Source organism: Anopheles gambiae, chromosome 3, assembly GCF_943734735.2.
Source record: "Anopheles gambiae chromosome 3, idAnoGambNW_F1_1, whole genome shotgun sequence".
Taxonomy (NCBI): Eukaryota; Metazoa; Arthropoda; class Insecta; order Diptera; family Culicidae; genus Anopheles; species Anopheles gambiae.
In genome coordinates, this window is record NC_064602.1 from 58,166,797 (window position 1) to 58,181,919 (window position 15,123).

The 15,123-nt window shown below is 36.6% G+C and overlaps 2 protein-coding genes across 5 annotated transcripts; one reads left to right on the forward strand and one right to left on the reverse strand.

The window, feature by feature from the left end:
• Positions 1-266: 266 nt before the first annotated feature.
• LOC5667853 (uncharacterized) lies at positions 267-6,654 on the reverse strand. The gene is made up of 5 exons (XM_061661687.1): positions 3,665-6,654; positions 3,385-3,581; positions 3,092-3,325; positions 1,513-3,023; positions 267-1,417 (listed from the first exon to the last, which is right to left on the reverse strand). Exons 1-5 carry the CDS (start codon positions 3,903-3,905, stop codon positions 1,324-1,326), a joined length of 2,277 nt encoding a protein of 758 aa, XP_061517671.1. The 5' UTR covers positions 3,906-6,654; the 3' UTR covers positions 267-1,323.
• A 2,805-nt stretch (positions 6,655-9,459) lies between these two features.
• Positions 9,460-15,117, forward strand: LOC4577825 (putative inorganic phosphate cotransporter). Of its 4 annotated transcripts, none has more exons than XM_001230814.3 (5): positions 9,460-9,687; positions 13,192-13,275; positions 13,353-14,414; positions 14,488-14,729; positions 14,802-15,117. In XM_001230814.3, exons 2-5 carry the CDS (start codon positions 13,248-13,250, stop codon positions 14,970-14,972), a joined length of 1,503 nt encoding a protein of 500 aa, XP_001230815.3. In that variant the 5' UTR covers positions 9,460-9,687; positions 13,192-13,247; the 3' UTR covers positions 14,973-15,117. The 4 variants fall into 4 exon arrangements, with proteins under 4 accessions (XP_001230815.3, XP_061517689.1, XP_061517688.1 ...); XM_061661705.1 differs by having other exon boundaries at positions 14,237-14,414; XM_061661704.1 differs by having other exon boundaries at positions 9,570-9,588.
• The last annotated feature ends 6 nt before the right edge of the window (positions 15,118-15,123 follow it).

A 15,123-nucleotide genomic window follows, 5' to 3' on the forward strand; every position in this document is an offset into this window, starting at 1 on the left:
CCGGTCTGAGCCGGATCTGCCTTCGGAGCCGTTTTGCCCATCACTAGTGGGGTTTCTTCCACGTTACAGTTTGTTGCACTAACGGCAGAGGGGGTCGAAAATTTGAAAATTTTGCGTTACGCAATGAATGAATGGGCGCCTTACACATGAGACATTACATTCCATAGCATTATCTTTGTATCTGTCTTGTCTAATCAAATTCGTAATATTACCAAAGTTGTTTTACTTGGTTTTAAATTTTGTTTAAACTAATTTTTCATGGGTCATGGGTCATGGGACAATATTGTTTCCTCTTGAGTGCTTGATACACACTAGCTATTAGTACATGTGTGTACGCTTGTGATGCGCGGGTCGACCCGAACCTACCGACAATACAAATGCAACCCGGAACGCTACAGGTAGTAACTTTGGTTCCAGTAGGTTCAACAGCTCCTACTGCATATGAGCATATGATATCCCGGTCAGTGGATGCAACGAGTTCAATAGGTTCATACGAGGCCGGTTGGTTCATAAGACTTCAGTAGGTTTAGTAGGTTTGGTGTTATCATACTAGTTCGATAAGTGCATTCGAATTCAGTAGGCTGCGTGTTTAACAAACGGCGAATGTAATGAATAAAAAAGAAAAAAATCTATTTTAATCAAATTCGCCGTCTAGTATTCCCAACAAATAAAAAAAAATCAATTAAATTTATGGTTCTCCAATCCATATCCATTGGTATCCGTACATCGAATATAGTATCGATGGATGTGGATATTCCCATCAGGCACAAGTCTAATCCTAGAGTTTTGTTGTATTGCTCTGTGAGCGTGTCAACTTATCAAATGAAGGTAAATTATACATATATGTACAGTACGCCGTTAACGTTTACCAGTCATATCACTTTCGCTCTAATCAAGCAATACATCCGGTCTATTATATTTCCAGGCACCATTGTTGGAGTACTGTTTGTTATACTGTGAAAGCCACATGTTTCACACGAAAAGCACGTTTGAAACTTTTTTGGTAAAAAGTATTGCTACGTGACCAGAGCATTGATAACACGGAAGAAAATCATATCACTTTATGGTTTGTTTAGTGATTGTGAAACAATGCATGTTAGGAAGTGCAGCTTATTTCAAAGACGATGCAGGATGTTTAATATTTGGAAAACTATTTATTATCTACAGCTATCTTTACACATTACTTGCAAACGCTCACCTAAACAGACCGACACAATCACTGGATTGTTTAAGCAGCACGCAAGCTTTTTTCCGCAAACGTAGGAAGGTGACATAAACAGACTCTGGTAAGCAATTATAAACGTAAGAAAATCAGCGATGCAGCTATTTCGACAATCCTTCCGGTACACATTTTTTACTCATTTCGTTAAATATGTAACCGTGTGCGCAGCTGAACTTATTTTCATCACACATGGGCCTGCAATATAAACGTTAACAGAAAAGATTATTTGTATTTTGTTTGTTTGTAAAGTTGGTTGTACATCATAGCATATCTTAACCATGTATACTCACAAGCCACGTTTGCAAAGATAATATGAGCGTCGATCATGCGGATCGTGAAGGATTCCATCGCGAGGACAAATCTTCACTCCGAAAGGTGCAGATGGAACAATTGGTTGCGCTCCAACAGCTTGTGCTTGAATTTTTACTCCAGCAGTTTTGGCTCCCGGCACGCATGAATGCTCTGAGTATAACTGAGCATTCAGATGTTGCCCAGGCGTTGTACAAGGGCAATGTACAGGATGTACTACCTCTTTCGGAGCCTCGGCATTACCGGTCGCCATAATTTTGACACACTTTTCACACCCCTGGCAACATGTAGGTGGCTTCATTGTTGGTGGCATCATCGGGAAAAAGTGAATGACAGGTGGCGCCATTGTAGTTGTCGTCGTTGTAGTTGTAGTAGTTGTAGTTGTCGGTGCATTTCCTGTAGCGACTATTTTAATTCCTGACAACTTGCACGGACAGCATGCTCGGTGATGCTCGACTGGCGTAGAGGAGCAATGCGTACATGGCTTGGAAGTACCAAACCCTTTGCACCCAGTGCAGGCAGTGTGTCCCGTAGGATGATTATTGGTATGTTCTGAAAACAATTTGCATGCCCGTGAGTTGTCTACGGGAACATTTTCCGAGAACAGTTGTACAGTGGGCGATACGGGGTTTGGTTCGCTAAACACCATAGAAGGCGTATTGCTTGTAGATAATTGGGGAGGAGCCATATCTACACTCTGACCAACTTCCATTAAACCGTAAATCGTATCCATAAAATCTTCATGATACTCATCAGATCCTGAGTCTGTGGCACCATAAAACGCTTCAAACCCATCTGTAGAAAATTGATCATTCATTTCTCTGGTTAACGACGTCTTATTCATGCTGTAATTCAGCGGACCCGATTTGTGTTGAACATTGCTAGATGGAAAATACGTTCCAGTGCTTGGTTTGGAGGGCAATACTGTCTTTCCATATGGGTTCTCTTCTTCTACATAAACAACCAGTGGGTCTTTGCTGTTAACCTCACTGTATTGGTGGTAGTCTAGCTGTGATAGTGGCGTTAACGATGGTGAATCGTAATGGTAGATCTGTGAATCAGTAATCACTGAAGGCGGATGGTACTGTGAATTCATTGCCGCTACCACTATCGCTGTAAGAGGATACTGCCCATCTCCACATATATTGATCGGATCATCTTCATCGTAATAGAACACAGCCAACCCGCCAAGACCCTGCTGCACTACGAAACACACCTTTTCTTTAACGGACTTTTCATTTTCGTATGAGTACCAGGATAAATCACGGAATGCATAAGGGCTTCGAACATTGCTGTCCCAAATCTCTAGCGACCCACTGTACAGTTTCCGACAGATTTTATAGTACGGACGAATCTTTAGCTGCAGAGCTGGTGTACCCACCCGATACTCATTCTGAATGTACAGCTTGTACGTTAATGTCATTGTTTGAATTACAATGACAATTTTCCCGCAGCTCAGACCAGCCATCTTCCATCGATCCACGTGGTAATCCTGTAATAATAAGAATGTGCTTATACGTTGCAATTGATTTCAATGGTCAATAATAAGTTAATGCTCACAATGCTATTGGAAGACCCTGGACTGCATGAGTACAACGGTGCTATGAATGATGTTTTGCGTAGTTTTCTAAATTCCGTCGTACTCAAGATAACGTAATCTGCATACTTATCCAGTTTTTCCACCGGATAGTTCACCTCAATCACGGACGGTCGGCTAGGAACAGTCACCGTTAACACCAATCCATTCAGATCGCAAGCAAGTCTCAAATCCCTTAACAATCGGACGTACTGATCCTGTAAAGAAAAGTTCGTAAGCATACTGACGGAACCGATTTTGTAGTGTACTGCCATACCCTTTCCTGTGGTGCTGGATAGAGCCAGCCCAAATCGATTCCATGGAATCCATGAGCTAGTGTAAACTCGACCAAATTATTCACAAATGCAGCTCGCCGTTGATCATCACACGTTAGAAAAGCAAACAGCTCAGAAGGCACTACTGACCCCCCAAAGGACGCAATTATCTTCAGACCGGACTTCTTGATATTGATTCCTTTTGAAACGGAGAGAGAATGATTTTGAATGTCGTACTTTTACAGAACACTGTTATTATAATAAATGAAAAAAAAAACTCACTGTTATCGTGGAAAAATGGTAGCGGCACTCCATCAGGGCTTATTAAAATGTCTGTCACAATCAAATAACCACACTTCAAATGATCGACTTTCGTCATACCAAAGTTGCAACTTTTCACAGTAAGAAACAAAACCGGCGCCGTTTGAGCACTATTCACCCCAATGTCACCAAGAACCAAGCAGGCAGCTATTACGCCTGCCAATAGAGCTGAGCACGTAGAATATTGTTTCGCACCCATCATCGTTGTCTTGTTGCAGCACACCGAATAATTTCTATCGCACTGTCTGCAGTTACGCACCGTGCCGGCCAGTTGCACCGTGTAGGCCAAACCATGCGACTTCAAACTAAAATGTACACGCTGGATTGCAAGGGCTTTTATAAACCACAAGCTATCTCGCTGTGCGAAGGGTCAAACCTGAGTGTTTTAACTGCAAGCTTTTGCAGCGATGAAAGCCCGTATGACACTTTTCTCGACTTTTTTGTTTTGTTTTCAAACTGTCTGTCGTGTGTTGTATGCATGCAATGCGACGTGCAAAACGATACACACTGTTCTCACCCGTATAAAGAAAACAAACAACGTGCCTTGAACTGCGTGCGGAACGTGCAATTCGGATTTTTCGGACGATTCGCACCCGTTTCCTTGAAACCCCCAGGAGATCCCGTTTACTAGAAGGAAAGGTGCAAAGCTCTTCCGAAAACTACCGACCTTTTTTTGCTACTCTACTTCAATTACGCATAGAATGTGATGCACCTAAACATTTGTTTCTTCTGTATGAACTATACACCGATAACACTCCGGTAAATGGTGTACAGCGAAAACAAATGAAACGTCATATCTAGTTAACAATAATCGTTATAAGAGGTTTTGTACCGCTGAACAGATCAACCACTTTCCAACGTGGTTAACAATTATCATGTTGCTCTACCAACTAAAAAAAACTGCAGTTTACGCACGTCTTAATGTGGCATATTTGAGCGTATGTTTAATGTCGATAACACTCGTTGGAATTCCGTTGGTCGAGTTTTTGGGAGATAATTTTGGGCAAGCTATAACAACTCCGCAATATACTGTAGCAGCTTTGTGTTCAAATGTATATTTGATAACTTTTTCTATTCTACTGCAGTAAGCACTTTTTTACATATTTTTTAAACTTTATATGGTTCTTCATTTTTCTTCAATGCGTATGTACACTATTTGTTCTGGGTTGCAATTAGTGCTACCCAAGTTTAACCCATCTTGTTAATTTGTTAATTAGACTTCTATTCAGGGAAACATGTTATTCCTTGTTATACACCACGTACATGGTAAGCCAAATTTTCGTTTAACAACTGTTGCAATTTTATTTTAAAGTTTTATTGCAAACGTGCTTAGGTTCTATTTAACATTAATATTTACAATGAACAACGCAGAACTTCTATGTCAATCACAGCATCATTGTTTCCAATGATGTGGATGACATAGTTCGCAAACAAACTTAGGATATGGCTGCGTTTATCTAATGCCATTTAGTACAGGCAAACGCAACAAACCGAACAATGACGTTGACGAAGACGGACACTCTGAAATTACAACGCTAATTCGCTGGTGCAGAATCTGCCCAGCATCAGCAAATCTTCTGCTGCCAGCGAATTTATGTTCCAGTTTGTCTATTGCAGGACAAAACGAACATGACGGAGATGGGACGCGGTTCATTCGATGCAGCAGCTCTCCATGGCTGATCTTGCCGTTTACCAGCAAGAAGAGCGTGCTGCGTTGAAGGGACGATAAACAGGAGCGATGAATCAATTAAATGTTAATTTATTATGTTTCTATGTTGTTTATTGTAACAGTTTGTAACATTTTTCTTTAAATGATGAAAAAATGATTCCTTTTTTTCAAATTAAGCTATCTTAGCCGTTCTTGGCCTGCCTAAGCCATCAACGAGGTTAGATGGCCATACTCATAGAAGGATAGTCAGTGCAGCTCGCTCCCTACGGTGCTTAAATCTATGACGCATATGTTGGTTGTTAAGACGTGCGATTTGACGATCAAACCAATCCTGTGTAACTGTTGTTACCAAACTAAAATAATGGATAGCACAATCCAATCAGCACGTTCATATCTAATACATGCTTCACATTCAAAATGACGGTGCTTTGGAGATAGTTTTTGAGATTTAGTCTAATAATTCAATTATCAAGCACTCCCCAACCTTCTGATTGCAGCAAATTCATATTTTATTATAAATGTTCATTGGCATCAAGAATTAACGATCTGTTTCCGTTTGATATTTGAAAATGTTCTGATCTAATCTTTTTCCACAATATGTTTAGAAAGTTTTGGTGCCATATCCTAGTTTACAAACTGTTCTTCAGATCATTAAGTGCCTGTTACAATCTATCATCGAAGTACACACCTCATCTTCCACACGTCTGTCACGAACATCACAAGTTAAACTTATCCAGCGTAACAGAGGAGATTACAATTTAAAACGCCATTTATCCGGGCTCATTGGGACTTGACCTCACCGGGATACTCAGATTACAAGGACAATAGGTACAAGTGTCAACACAATACTAACTTACTTACTTATCACCTATTGTCAACACAATAAGTCCTTTAATTTTGACTATCATATCTGACCAGCACGGATATACGGACATCCGGATGAAAGGTAACCGCATAAACGGCGCTCCACTGTATAAGGATATTTAAAATATGTCACTATTATTTCGTTTTAGGCGATTTGCGGCAAACATGCGGAGAGATAGTTAAGAACAGTAAATGTATAAATTGTGCGAAATGTTTTTTTTCATTTTCGTAAATTTTTTCAAAATTTTAGGACTGTTATTACATGACTTATTAAAACAAAAAATTTAGGGTGGTACCATAAAAAATAAACACACGTCGAAAAATAGGTATTTTGTACTAACTAATGCACTAATGCAAAATTGTCCATTTAAAAATATATTTAAAAAAATATATTTTGGGAAGGTTTTACAGAAATATTTTTTTTTACGATTTTTAAAAGTGTTTTTATAACTTTTTTTAGATTTTATGAGTTTTATTAGGATAATATATGATATTTTTGATGATATTTTTTAAATAAAAAAAATAAAAATAAGTCTGTTTAATGATTTAATGATTGTTTTTGAAATTCAAACTAAAGTATGTAAAACGATTTTCAAAACATAATTAAAAATTGCCATGAGAGGCTTTTCAGTTTAGTGACTAACAGTCAAAAACTGATCCGATGAAACAAAAGCAACACAAAAACCTCAACAACGATTTTTTAACTCAAATCAAATGTTTCCTATTGTTGCACACCAGTAATGTAATCAAACCCTGATTTTTTTCCTCCCACCACCCACTCTACTATCGATGTTCTCTTCGACCGCTACAAAGACAACTTTTTTTCATGAATATTGTAAACGTTGATGAGGTTCTGATTTTTAGCATTCAATGCAATACCACTCACGGCATGTAATTATGTAATAATAAATAGAATTTTAGTTTGTTTCAATTCTAGATAGTATGTTAATGTTCCAGAGTCGGAAGGGCCCGCCTTTTCCCATCCTTTTACATTTTGTAACACAAATAAGAATGCCAAGACCGGGAGAAAGATTACCTTTACCAAGCTTTTTCGAACGTAAGCCGGCGTCGAAGCTTCAAGAAACCGCGCCATCTATTGGCCATTTTACACACCGTTACCGCTTTCGCAACAATACGTGGTATGTAAATTATAATGGATAAATCAGCTAAATTAAAAATTAATTAAAAAACGATACTTTTCAAGTGGAGTTCCTAAGAACAACGTAGAAGTGAGATTTTTTAAGACAAAATTCAAGTACCTCTTCTAAATAGTGAAATTTCAGAAATTGCATAACTTTCAGGAGCGTAGCATTTCACTTCGTAATCAGTCAAAACATATTTCATCCGCAATAACTACCGGTGCGTATCTGCCTCCTGATAACCTGAGGTCCTCGAATATAATTTTAAAACTAAACATAACTAATCAGTATTATTTAAGTATTTGTGTAACTAGAAGGTAGACAAATAAAAATGAATATAAATATGAATATGAATATAATGAGGTTTATAGGCTCAAATATTTTACGAAAGGAAATGAAAAATAGCTCTATTAGTTCATAGATCAATACAAAGAAATATTAAAATTTTAATTTATTTATATTATGAATCAAAGAAATGTTATCGTTGAGTTAATTGATCCAATACATCCGGCCAAGACCTGTCTCTGAACATCACTAGTAGACTTGGCTTTCAGTCAAAAAAAAAAAATTCAAAATTCAAAATTCCTACACATATGGGTGCATGGTCCATTCGGGGCTTGAACCCAAGACGGCAATGTCGTTAAGTCGTACGAGTCGTACCAGACCGGTCCAAGCAAGCTATCGTCTACGGGGCCAAATCGACTCAGTCCACCTACGGTTAAACACCCAATTAATTGTTAAAGTGACAATTAATACCCACTTAATTGATGGCTTGATTATTGTATATTTTAAATTCAGAATACTATAAGTTACACTTTACATTGCCCTCCACTCTCAAAAACTCTCGGATTCATAATTCAATAGAAGGAAAAAACTATTCCTATGCATATTTATGTATCCCAAAGCATAATGCCACGAGCTTTGAATTTTTTTTTTTTACTTTATAGTTGCCGATCGTAATGGTGAAATGGTCTCTACTGAGTCTAGATCTCAACCACATTAGATAATGGTGGGGTATTTGCCTTCTTGTTCTGTTAAATTTTTGATAAATTTCATACATTGTAGCTTCAACATCACATGTACAAGAGAAAAACCAAACATCGAGTAATGTTGAAAAACAAAACAATTTTCGGTATATAAAAATATAATTTATATACTTGAGCCAAGGCAACTTGAGCAATACACAAAATGATTCGCAAACCAACAGTTCGGATACATTCGCACACTATATCTAGAGATACTGGCGTAAAATCTTGTATTCACTAATACCCACGATAATGCAGTGATGGAAGATCTACAATATTCACTAGAACTTCAACTGAATAGCCTGTAAAAGCGATTCACCCTGGTTATTATTGAAACTTACGACGCACGAAACCGTTTGTTAGCGCATTCGGCAGAACGCTGAATTCACAACATGAGCTTTTTTCCAATCCAATTCCAATTGATATTCTCTCAATCGACTAGTAATACTCTCTTCTCTCTTTTTGCCGTATATATTCAGTGCGAACAGTGGGAAAATGTTCAATCAAGAAAGATGCCATTTTTTATATTTAGCATTACGTTGAACATTACGTTATAAAATATCACAAAGTTTACTTACAAAAACAGCATCAAAATTTATCTGGATCCGATTTGTGCCTATAGTTTTATGTAAAAATGTATAATTGCAAAAAAGGTATTAACTAAAAGTGGCATATTAATAATAGTAAAATCCCTAAGCGGTCACACTCAGTGAATAGGCCCAACTGCAGACTAAAGCTTTGATAAACAGATTTTCAACCGGAGAGATATTGTAAAAACCAAATTTTGCTTCCGAGCGAAGGTAAAAACTAAAACTAAACTAATCTGTCTAAAATATTTGACATACACAATAATATAATCGCTTCTAGCATTCCGTAGCAACGAGTTAAAATTTTCAAATAATTTTAACTTTTAAGTTAACTTTTAATAACGCTGCTCAGTGTACCATGTACATCACACCAGAGAGAAGAGAGAAGCGCGTATCAACAGTCGAACGAGAGAGTAGCAAATCATTGGAAAATGATCATGTTGCGGATTGCGATGCGTGCCTGATCAATTGCTCTACCGAACGCGCCAACAAACGGTTCCGTGCGTCGTACGTTTCAGTAATAACCAGGGTGAATCGCTTTTACACGCCATTCACAGTTGATTTCAAGTACATATTGTGGATCTTCGATCACTGCAAAACGGTGGGAAATAGTGAATACAATGCTTCTATGGTAGTGTCGCTTAATGTAGTGTGTGAATACACCCGGACTGTTGGATAAGTGAATTAGGAATCACTTCGTGTAAGCTCATAAAACCATGTTGTATTGTTTGTTTTTAACGTTTTTAATGTATTGTGTTTCGTCTTGTGAGATGTTCCCCAACAGTTATTTGTGTTCTTCTCTGCTATCTTCGCCTAAACATGAACAATATACGAAACCTTCAACTGAAATTTGCAAACGGTTAAGTTATATTATAGACATTCACTTAGAGATATCAGCGGTTGTTGACAACGTAACCAAAATGAATGGAGGTCAAGCTAACTGCCACGGGCTAGTGAAGCGAAAGGCCTTACCCTTTAAAAATTCTGCACCGGAACTGGAATTAAATGTCGACGTATTCACTGGTCATTAACAGCATGCCATTGAATACAATCTCAGACTGGAAACAACATTTTAGTACAGTGTATTTTTTAAATAAAATCTGCTACTACATTTGTTCTTCTAGAAAAAGTAAAAACAAATCATTAAACAAGATTGACCTCCATCGTCCAACGAACTTCAAGGATGAGGTTGCGTAAGTCTTTGCAGGATCCAGTTTTTTTAGTGACCATATATGCATGTTATGTTAGTTTAACCGGTTACATACGTCCATTGAACCTACATTGTTGCATTGGATAGTGCTGATAAAGATGATTGAATAAAATGTGATAATCTAAAAAAAATATCAGAGATAATAAATAAATGTGATATTTTAGAAGAATATCAGAGAGAAAAACATTGTAAAATAAAACAAATGCACGATACAGTCCTACCGATAACATGATATAAAAGCGCCCTGCCCTGTTTCAATGACCGTTTCTCCTTTTACTTAAGTACCATATTTAAGTACGCATATTTCCCAATTCTGTCATATTTGGAATGAGTTACTGATGGGCATTTCAACATATGAAACTACTTGTTGGTTTAAGGTGTGATGTATAATGATTAAACAAAACGTTCATAAATTTTGCCATCAAATTGTTGGTTCGTGAATCTTGGAAGGTGCTAATTACTAATTATATATGTATCGTACATTGTTATCATACCAGGTACATTAATTTCAGCACCGGCAGACTGTGAATCACAAAAATTTCTATCTCCTACAATCCTTTCGCCTTGACTACAGTGAGACATTTGAATATATACTACAATAAAAGTTACTGTACCGTTGTTGATACAAACCAGGCGCTGCATCCATGGGTAATCATAAAAAAGAACTCACAGCAATCCCCTTACGTTTTCATAAAATTATCCCAGAAAACAGCAGCCTATTGTATATTTTTTTAAAAATAATATTAGAATGGTTTCGGCCATATTGTATTGCTGAACAGTAATAGTACACGTCATTAGAATGTTATAACTCAGCATAAAATGCTACAACAATTAATACACCAGCAAGCACCAAATCGTGCAATAAATCGTGCTATGCATCGAAATCATGTCATTAGGTATCATATAAATCCATTTTTAGAGGAGAGATTTAATACAGCCTGTACAGATTTTTACAGTCCGGGCCCGAGTTACGTGGTTCACGACATAAGCGGATTCGATGATACACGCTTTCGCAGATCAATTGTCAAATCAATAAAAATTTGCTCCAACAATTGTAAAATTGTAAAAGCCAGAAATATCCTTTTTTCCTGCACGAATCGTGTTAAATAATTTATAAAATGTATAAAAATAGTAGCATAAACAAAGATAGCCATTCTTTAAATGTATTTTAGCTTAAAAACGTGATATTTGACTTACGCAGATATTCATGATAAGCGGGAACATCGGGGAACATCCAATGAAACATCGTATACGTTCACCGTATATCTCGGGAGCATACTGTACGCTAGAGGTTTCTACACTATACCATCGTTTATGTCGAACGTTGTTTGGTCATGCTTCATCCGTTAGTGGCTATGACAAATTTCACCGCAACTAACAATCAAATTTGAGCAATCACTTGATTGATCTATTCAATATTTTGCACTTAGTTATTAAATACGACAATGACATTAAAAATGGCAGTACATTGATATATTAATACTGCCAATGTTCAATATGTATTGGAAAATTGATCAACCTTTTTTTAAAACGCGCTGCATTCCACACTACGCTAAATTAACAGTTTTTAAAAGTTTCAGAATCGTTCTTACGATTATTAAATTTTTTGTTAACTACAATTATACATTATACGAGCTTATAAAATACTGATAAGAACTGTACAAACAATCATTGAAAAGCATCAAGTACCTGTCATTTGATGCATAAAATAAGAAGATACTGAAACGTATTTTTTTCTCTCGGCATTTTAACGCTCTGTAATCACTGCATTTAGTTATGCAATTTTGTGTTTTCTGTTGTGATTATGTATCTCTTTTTTTAAATATATTATGTATCAGGGACCAAAAATACGGCCAAACCCGTAAAAATGTTAATTTAAACAAATAAAAGATGCCAAATGAAAGGATATTCAATTATCCAACTTTTTACAACACATGCAATAATACTTCTTCTTTTATTTGGCGTTACGTCCTACGCGGACATGCCGGCCTATACAGGCTTTCGAGACTTAATTCATTACCACGTAGCCGGATAGTCAATCCTTGCTACGGGGGGACGGTCCATTCTGGGCTTGAACTCATGGCGGATCATTTTATTTAGTCGGTCGAGTTGAAGACTGTACCACGGGACCGCCCCAATAATGCAATAATAATATATTTCAAATAACATCACCGTGAATGCATCGCGAGCATTTGTTTATAGCGAATTGTATAAATTTAAATGTGAATTGGACATTGGCTTGTCAAGAGTTCTTTTGTCCCAAAATAAGCAAATTTACTAACAAGATAATAATAGTAATAATAATAATAATAATAATAAATAAATGAACATAAAATAAATAATGAATATAATGAAAGTAATAGTGATATAAATAAAAATAAAAAATAATGAATATAATAAAATTAATAGTAATATAAATATCAATAATAATAACATTCAATGTAATAATAATAATGATTACTATTATTCGTATAATAATAATAATAATAATAATAATAATAATAATAATAATAATAATAATAATAATAATAATAATAATAATAATAATAATAATTATAAAAATAATAATAATAATAATAATAATAATAATAATAATAATAATAATAATAATAATAATAATAATAATAATAATAATAATAATAATAATAATAATAATAATAATAATAATAATAATAATAATAACACTGTAAGTAGATTCCGAATCACCTTAACTAACATACTATGCAAACTCATAAAGAATAAAGAAAACTGGTGAATGAGATCCAAAGTGCCTAATCCCTGTTTGGCATTTGAATAGCACGATATACGTTGAATTCCCCAGCTGAGAAGTGACAAAATTCCGATAATAATAATAATTATAATAATAATGATTAAGACGAAGACGAAGCAGAAGAAGAAAACTGATTACAATGAGGAACACATCTTTACATCTGTTGATCACCTGTATAAACATCATCACGAATGCTATATTAACATTGCACTTCCCCTTTGCAGGAATGTATTGTAAAGTTTTTATTTTACACCTTTAATCACATTCAATCGAGGCGAACATGATACTTACTACCAATGTTTTCAAGGGTATGTACCATAAATACAGCATTATATTACATTTGACTAATAAATTCTCTTTTACTCTTTAATCCCGTTTGATGAAGGATCGTTCCCGAAACGAATGATAGTAACAGTAATGATATTTGTTGCATGTACGGCATCGTTCATGCTACGTGTGCATATGTCGATAAATCTTCTGGCAATGATACAACCAACCGTATCAAACAACAGTTTCATAATAACGAACAGTACAGTCGCGATCTCCTCAAATCAGGAACACTCCAATGAAACATTCACCAAAGATGATAATCATATCGTACCTACTCTAGCCGTGCCCGACTACGGTCCTCGTTACGATTGGAAACAAAACATACAAAGCCACATCCTTGGAGCCTACTTCTATGGCTACCTGTTGACTTCTCTTCCTGCTGGACCACTTGCAGAGCGATATGGTCCTCAGCGCTTGATTGGATATTCGTTCCTTCTCTGTGCGATTGTTACCGCATTGTTTCCTCTACTTGCCGCCATCGATGTGTGGTGTGTCATAGCTGGACGTTTTATGATTGGTTTCCTCAGCGGATTTGTGTATCCCACGCTGCACAACGTTATCTCGCGCTGGATTCCACCGAATGAGAAAAGCAAAGCTGTGGCTTGTATTGCAGGAGGAAGCACCTTTGGTACTGTCATTACATGGCCGTTTGCTGGCCTGCTAACAGAACACTTCGGTTGGGTTTACGCATTTTACGTTCCTGCTCTGTTGTCTGCCTTGGTTGGAGTTATTTGGTTTTGGCTGATTGCTGACTCGCCAAGCGATCATAAAACAATCACAAAGGAGGAACGAGATCTAATAGAAGCATCGTTTGGTAGTACAGTATCGAAAGCTAAGGCAAAGCCACCGCTGGGAAAAGTTGTCAAATCTATACCATTCGCAGCACTTGTTCTATCGCATTACAGTAGTTTTTGGGGGCTTAACTTTTTCGTTACACAGGCACCCAAGTTTATTAACGAAGTACTTGGCTTTAACCTAACCAACGCTGGATTCCTCTCAAGCTTACCCTATTTGGCACGCATGTTTTCGGGATTTTTCTTCGGAATCATAGGCGATGGTTTGCGACGGAATGAAACAATGACTGTCACTGCTCTACGAAAATCATTCATCGTGTTTTGTAAGTCATCTTAAACTGTTTACATTGATCATGACATTGATCATTACACTTAATCATGGCTTGTCTTTTACAGCACATTTCCTGCCAGGAGCATTCCTGATCGCACTTCCTTTTATCGCACAGAATCCAATCGTCACCGTGTCATGCATTATAGCTTGTCTCGGTTTTAACGGTGCTTCAACGATTACTAATTTAGTGAATGCACAGGATTTGGCACCGAACTTTGCTGCCACTTTGTATGGCATGATGAACTTTCTTGCAACGACGGCAGGTTTCCTAGCACCCATGACAGTAGCTTTCTTCACATCGGAAAAGGTAATACCTGCATTTACATACCTTGTTGTTCGTTTAGTAGATCATATTTATAATCTATATCTGTATTTTTAGAATACAATGGATGAATGGAAGTATGTGTTTCTGCTTACCGCTGGGTTTTACATCGTTTCCGGTATCTTTTTTATTGCATTTGGCTCTGGAAAAGTTCAGAAATGGAACGAAATTAAACAGCAACCAGCTGCAGTATCTGCAGAGCCTGAAGTCCTAAGTGTAAAGTTATAGACAAAACTTTGTTAATTACCCCTTTTTTGTGTAATATTATGTAATAATATATGATATTCAACTACGTTGCCTACCAAAAATCATAAGAATTGTGTTCATAATTCGTTTCATGTCATCACAATTGCAACAACATTTAGCAATAAAAAATGCT